The sequence below is a fragment of the Peromyscus eremicus genome, chromosome 15 (genome assembly GCF_949786415.1).
Source record: "Peromyscus eremicus chromosome 15, PerEre_H2_v1, whole genome shotgun sequence".
NCBI lineage: Eukaryota > Metazoa > Chordata > Mammalia > Rodentia > Cricetidae > Peromyscus > Peromyscus eremicus.
This window is the reverse complement of record NC_081431.1, coordinates 17,175,148-17,182,204: the sequence shown is the minus strand read 5'-3', so window position 1 is coordinate 17,182,204 and position 7,057 is coordinate 17,175,148. Positions and strand designations below refer to the sequence as shown.

Here is a 7,057-nt window from a genome sequence, read left to right as displayed (position 1 = left end):
CTGGGGCACTCAGCCCCGAGAGGAAGGTTCTGTTGAGCCCAGTGGCTAGGCTGCAGAGAACCACTCTTCATGGTTTGAGATTGTGCCTGCTGGTGTTCAGGGCTGTCAGTGGATGGAAAGGGAGCAGGGAAACCCTGGAGCAGAGCCAGCCACAGGAAGGCAGCCTTGGAGACGGCATTAAGTTTCCTCATGACCTTTCACTGGGTTAAAGCATCCTTGAACCCTGAAACAGAGACGGTCTCCAGGAAAAGTGACATGCAGATGGCATAAGAGCTGAGCAGAGGTTTTACCTGCTACAGGGAAGCTGAGCTCAGCGTCAGGTTCAAGATGCTTGGGAAGCTTGTATGACTTCTGCTGAAACCCCAGAAGGAGCACATCTTAGGTATGAAGAACAAGTCTCAGGACAAAGAGCTGTTTTTATTAGTTTTAAGGGAAACAACTAAATACACAGTATTGGAGTCCCAGAAGGACAGAAAGGTACGGATGGGGCAGTAAAAGGATTTGAATAAGTGGTGGCTGAAAATGTCCTAATTTGTGGAAATTTTTATAGATGAACGTTGTGGCCAGTTGAATGGGAAATGTCCCCTGTAGGCTCATGTACCAAACACTTGGTTCCCAGTTGGTGCGGCTGTTTGGGAAGGTTACAGAACCTTAGGAGGTGGAGCTTGCTGGAGGAAGGGCATCATTGGGGTGGGCTTTGAGGGTTTATAGCCTGGCCAAACTGTCTTCTCTCTTTCTCTGCTTCCTGTGTGTGACTGACATGTGATCTGTCCGTTTAGGCCACCATGTCTTCCCTGGCTGTCGCCATCCTTCCCCAAGATGGTGCACCCTAGCCCGCTGGAACGGTGAGCCAAAATGATCCTCTTCCTTTCTGAAGTTGCTTTTGTTGGGGTATTTCATCATAGCAACAGAAAAGTAACTCATACTAACTGCAGGTTCTAGGAATCCAGCAAGCCCCGAGCATGAGAAACACAGATCATATCCAGGAGTGTCTTAGTCAGCCTCCTGAGACAGAAAGATATAAAGAGGAGCACGTAACGTCCATGACAATGGCAGCACACCTCTAATCAGGAAGAAGAAGGCAGAGAGGACATTCTAAAGGGCTGAAAGAAAAGCCACTGCCATGGAGAGAATTTTATATCCAGTTGATCGAGTCCTTAAACAGAGAGGTAAGGCAGATAATTTGTTGCCATGAGTCCTTCACTACAGGAACCACTAAAGGAGAGGCTGGAGCGATGGATCAGTGGTTGAGAGCATTGGCTGCTCTTGCAGAGGACCCGGGTTCAGTTCCCAGCACCCACATGGCAGCTCACAATCTGCAGCTCCAGTTCCAGGGGATCTGGTAACTGTCTTCTAGCCTCTTTAGGCATCAGGTGTGCATACAGCACACACACACACACACACACACACACACACACACACACACACACCCTGGCAAAAACACTTGGATGCATAAAATGAAACAAGTAAAAATTTAAAAAGAAAGGAAGAAATGCTAAAGGAAGTCCATTCTCCAGGCTAAAAGAAAAGAATTCAATTGAAATTTTACTTGGGGGGTGGTGTGGGGGATGGTAAATACAGACATACAAAAACTGAGTAAATACATTAAAAAGCCCTTATTTATAGTTTCATGGAAAGACAGATTTGTTAAAACATAATTCAAACGATCCTATTGTGGATTTTATAATATGTAGATTTAAATCATTGCTCAAAGAACAGAGGCGAATGGAATTGGGCCTGCTGAAGAGTACGTTTTAGTGAATTCTGCAATGTTACCCCTGAACAGGCCGCGCCGAGTCAAAAATTCATATGAGAGTCATTACAGCTAGAAACCCAGGCGAAGGATGAGAGACTATGAAGACATTATTCAATTAACAAGAAAGGCAAGCGGAAGGGAGGGATGTAAGACAGCAAAATAGGAAACAGACCCATGCGAACAGTAACAGGAAACCCAAAACCCATGTTAAGCCAAACACAAAAGACATACGGATTCTGTAGACCAAAAAAAAAAAAAAAAAAAAAGAATTCAAAATCAGTCAAAACTGATCTGTAGTGACAGGAAGTCGGTACAGCGATTGCTAATTGTTAATGTGGAGTGGGGACTGCCTGGGAAGAAGGGATATTTTTTCAATGAGAAGAATTTACATCTTAATTGAGTAGTGGACTATACCAGACTGCATAGATATATGCAGAAACTCATGGAATTTTATACTTAAAATTTACGCATTTCACTGTATGTAGATTGTACATCAACTCTCTTGAGGGAGCCGCCAGATATAAAATTTCACCAACAGAGGGCGCTCGGAGCTCATCAAACACGCGGTGGGCCGCAGATACTTTGGGATGCACATCAGATCCGCTCTGGGCTCATCATTCTTGAGGGTGAATCGCGCAGCTCAGCGATGGCTCTCCCCCCATCGACACCCCACCTTTCCCACTCGGGGCTTCATAGGCTCGTCCATTTCACCTGGCCACATGCTGCTTTGGGACTGATAAGCCGCGCGTAGCTAATGGCGACGATATTTTCCGCGGCACCTAGGCAGAATACAGATGTGGCTGCAGCCGGCATGTGCGGTAGCCTGGAGGCTACCTGTCCCCCTAAGGTCCTCTGCAGATATGATCGCGTTGAAATTGGAAGTAGGAACGTAATGGGAACTTCCACAGTTTTTCAACATCTTCATTTTGACCTTCTCGCCTCGCTTTGGAGGCTGTGAAATATCCCGGGTGCACTGGCTGCGGAGGGAGCGGGGCGGGGGGGGGGGGGGGGCTGCGCCGGGAAGGCACAGAAGGTTCCAGCAGGAAGACAAGATGGGGGCGTTGCCCCAGGATTCCAGCACCCCAATTGTTGTCTTCTGTCCCCCCTCCTTGCTTATCCATGTGTCAGAAGGAAGACAGCGGCTAGGAAAGCCCGAAATGTCCCCCTGTCCCCGCCTAGCCCAAGGCCAGGTCTTTCCGGGGTGCGGAGATGCCATTACACCACACGTGATCTCCGCGCCCGGCTGGTCCTGCAGGAGGCGTCTCGCGGGGTGTTAATTAAAGGTCACAACAAAATAGACCTGCCGGTTCACCAGAAGAAATGTCCTCCCGGGAAATGAAAAATGACACCCCGGAGCAGCCACGTGTGGAGCCCGGCGTACACCGGCTTCCAGAGCTCCGGGGCGCTGCGCGAGGTGGGGGTGGGGGACGGGAATCAGACAGAGGGCGACAGCTGGGTGCTCTGGAGATCTCACAGGTCCGGGTGCTCACAGGCAAACGCGCAAGGGGGCGAGGGGACTGATCCCGGCCCGGAAGCCAGGGCCAGCTCGTGCCACACCCCCCCTCCAGGCCCGCGCAGTCCTCCCGCGCGCGCGTGTGCGGCGCGGCCAATCCCTCAGTTTCCCCAGCCCGGCAGCTGCGCGCTGGGTCCCTGGCTCACCTGTGCCTGTCTCGGGAGGTTTCCCCATCACTAACAGGGGCTTGGGCCCGAGAGAGGGCGGGGGCTGAAGGCTCCCAGTGCTCAGGCCGGGGGTCCGGAGGAGAAGGACCCCCTGGCCGGCTGGGGCTGAGAGGGCGATTCAAGGAAAGGTTTGCCAGGCAGGTCTGGGAGAACAAAGGGCGGGGGGTTGGCCCCGGCCTGTTTGCGGACTTGTTTGTGACTCAATCCGTTTGCACGGCGTTTCAAAGGCAGACCTGCACGCCTTGCCAGGAAGAGACGAGCTCCCGGGGGGCCGGGAGGCCCGGGCGCCGCGTTTCCGCGCAGCTCGGCCGGCTTGGAGCTGCAGGCTCGCACCGCGGGTAGCACCGGAGCCCCCGGCCGCGGGCCCCTCGCCAGCAACTTCCCCGCCCGGAGCCAGATTTACGACCCCACCCCCGCCCCGGCTGCGCCTGGCGATGCCAGGCCCGAGCGCCGCGCCGTAAATGGATCGCGGCGGGCGAGGCGGCGGCGGCGGCGGCGGCGGCCGGGCGGGCTCCGAGGTGGCGGGGTCGCGGTTCCCTAGGCTCCGCGCTGCACCCGGGCGCACACGCGCGTCCTGACCCCGAGCTGCTCGCCGCCGCCGCCGGCGCACAGCCGCCCTCTCCCTGCCCTGCGCGCAACTGTCAGGAGAAAACGGGCCGGCGCATATTGGCTCGGCGACACGCCGAGGCTCCTCCCCGAGTCTGGATCCTTATATTTTGGGAGAATTTCTTTGAACTCAGTTAGCGAGCTCGGGGGAAGGAGGCAAGTTCCCACCGCCGGCGCGGCTCGGCGAGGGCTCGCCCACCTTCCCTGCAGCCGCCCAGCGCCCTCGCGGTCCTCCTCCCTCTCGGCTCCGCTGGAGGAGAACGCGCTGGCCCGGCGGAGGAAAATGCCAGCGATCTGGATGTGACGGCGGAGAGAGGGCGCGTGGCTAGAGGAGGCAGAGAGATGAGGAAACCCATTATTTGAGAGCCACCAGCCGCTTCAACCCTCCCTGCAAATTGGTGCTATCACTTCTGGGGTCCATTTGCTTGCCTTCTTTCCAACCCCCCCATTAAGAATTCTTGACTTAAGGACCAACCCCTACCACGAGGGGGGACGCCTTCTGGGTTGGCAGACCTTTTGGATGTAGCGTTGTGGGAACATTTAGACCCTTTCCTCTGGAAGAGCCACCATGAATTCGGTAGCTGGAAATAAAGAGAGGCTTGCGGTCTCCACCAGGGGCAAGAAATACGGGGTAAGTTGTGGCGGCGTCCACGCGGAGATGCGTTCCCGGGGACCTATCGGGGCGGGTGTCCTCCGCTTCCTGGGAACCGGCGGCGGGCTCATGGCCCCCAGCTCTCGGGTGCACCGGCGTCTCCACGACCGGCGGGGCCGTGCGTGCGTGGAGGCGGGTCAGCAGCTCGCCTGGCTCCCGGAATGTCTTCGGTCCTCGGTTCCTCCTTTTTCCCGCACCCTTAACTTTTGTAGTATTCCGGGACTTGGAGGCAGAGTTAAACCGAAGGGGAGCGTTTCCCAGGAATTCCTCTGCGGTTCCCTCGGCTCTCTGCCCGGGAGCGGGGAGCCCGTTTCATTTACCTGCGGGACCCGGAGGGCTGTACCCGAATGAGTAAATACCCAGAAGTCACAATCACCCACCCCTTGGATATGGTGTTCCAGGACCGTGTGTGTACCTAGGTTCTTGCTGGGGGGTGGGTACCGGGTTTGAAAGAGCGGGGCTTTGGATTTCTGGGTGTTCTCGCAGAAGCCGAAGGACACCCAAACCTCCCAAGCCTTTCTGCCGACCGCAGGAGGAATGGAGGGGGACCTGCGCGCGGTCACCCTGGCGAGGGTGGGTGGGACACGACTCGCTTAAGGACAGGTCACTTGAGGGATGGAGCTAGATGGAGGGCAGGTTCGCAGCAGTGCGGGCAGGACGGCTGCCCCCAGCCCTCCAGGCTCAGCTCGGGGACCGGTGGCCCCGCAGGGCCTGACGCTACGTGTCTCTCCGGCAGGTGAATGAAGTGTGCTCTCCCACCAAGCCCGCCGCGCCCTTCTCCCCCGAGAGCTGGTACCGCAAGGCATACGAGGAGTCTCGATCAGGGAGCCGGCCCACCCCCGAGGGCGCGGGTTCTGCGCTCGGTTCGTCGGGTACCCCGTCCCCGGGCTCGGGCACCTCGTCCCCGAGCTCCTTCACTGGCTCTCCGGGCCCCGCATCTCCGGGCATCGGTACCAGCTCGCCGGGCTCCCTGGGCGGCTCGCCCGGCTTCGGCACTGGATCCCCGGGCTCGGGCAGCGGCGGCGGCTCCTCCCCCGGCTCGGACCGCGGCGTCTGGTGCGAGAACTGCAATGCCCGCTTGGTGGAGCTGAAGAGGCAGGCTCTCAAGCTGCTGCTGCCGGGACCCCTCCCGGGCAAGGTGAGCCACTGAGAGGTGCTTTGCGGGGAGCTGCGCCCCAACCCTAGGATGCTGCCTCGGGGTGCCTGGGTGTGAGGCCCCTAGCTCTGCAACGGGCCTGGCGGCGCAGGGGGATACCCCCAGAGGGTTTGCCTCGCTGTTCTCTCCCCTCCTCCCCTGCGATCCTGCAGTAGCATGCCAAAAGGGGCAGGCAGCAACAGTCAGCTGCTGGGAGTTGAGGGTTCCCATGGCTTATTTGTGGTGGCCCTACCTTCCAAGCACCACAGAAACACATTTTTCAAAGCCAGCATTTCTCCCTGAACACTCCATGTGTCTACGGGAGGAGGATTAAGAGGTGGCTCACTGTAAGCGCCAAGATGTATCCTGACCTGCTCGTGGACTTATTTAATAAGCACATTGGTTCCTCCATAGCAACCCTGTCTGCGTGGTGTGGTCGGCCGGGAGCCCCCAGAGCGGAACACAAAGCAGTTGTATTTGCACAGTTGGGTCCAAGTACTATCACATGATAATATTTACTCTTCCACTTCAAAGAGTTTTATCAGTGGTTAGAGAGAAACAAGAAAACAGCGGATTGCTGTGAAGGCTGCCAACACTGCTCAATGGCATTTTCTCTCTCTCTCTCTCTCTCTCTCTCTCTCTCTCTCTCTCTCTCTCTCTCTCTCTCTCTCTCTGTGTGTGTGTGTGTGTTTTTGTGACTTTTGAAATGAAATATTGTGATTCCGAATAGCGGCGCTTAGGAGTAACCACATCTGCTTGCCTCGTCTGCTTATCCACACACACACATGGATGTTTTCTATACCAGGGTTCAATTACACAGACACCCACAGACTGTTGTAAAATCTAGAATGTGAAAAATCACCACCAGGAGAATTGGTTTTATAAATCTAGAAGTTATCTCGAGAATAATTAACTCTGGGTTATTGTCAGTTTGGCATTTTTGTAGGTCAACCATTAATCTTCCAGGACACCCCACTACGCTGCTGCCCGGATTTAACACCTCCCCCCCCCCCCGGACTTATTTGCTGATTTTTTCCCATCAATATTCCTTGATTTCCCACCCAGTTCAAAGTACAGTCCTGAAGACAGCAGGTCCATGTGGAGGCCTTCCTTGTCCACACGGAGCTCATCTTCTGATGGGCCCTCCGTCCATGTTTATTCACATCTGTGTTGAGTGTTGCAAAGAGTGTAGAACGGGGTGGAAGAGACTTGGCAATGTGGCATAGAT

General features: G+C 55.7%; 1 protein-coding gene across 1 annotated transcript; it reads left to right on the top strand.

Annotated features, from left to right (window-relative positions):
* Nucleotides 1-4,495: 4,495 nt before the first annotated feature.
* On the top strand, nucleotides 4,496-5,844 carry LOC131925687 (kinesin-like protein KIF26B). Its single transcript, XM_059281044.1, has 2 exons — nucleotides 4,496-4,673; nucleotides 5,431-5,844. Exons 1-2 carry the CDS (start codon nucleotides 4,611-4,613, stop codon nucleotides 5,842-5,844), a joined length of 477 nt encoding a protein of 158 aa, XP_059137027.1. The 5' UTR covers nucleotides 4,496-4,610.
* Nucleotides 5,845-7,057: the final 1,213 nt, after the last annotated feature.

Excerpts from the sequence above, each read along its gene's own strand:
- LOC131925687 (XM_059281044.1), top strand. The coding sequence starts at position 4,611 with ATGAATTCGGTAGCTGGAAATAAAGAGAGGCTTGCGGTCTCCACCAGG. Across the intron at positions 4,674-5,430 it reads CCAGGGGCAAGAAATACGGG|GTGAATGAAGTGTGCTCTCC; the intron begins GTAAGTTGTGGC and ends TCTCTCCGGCAG.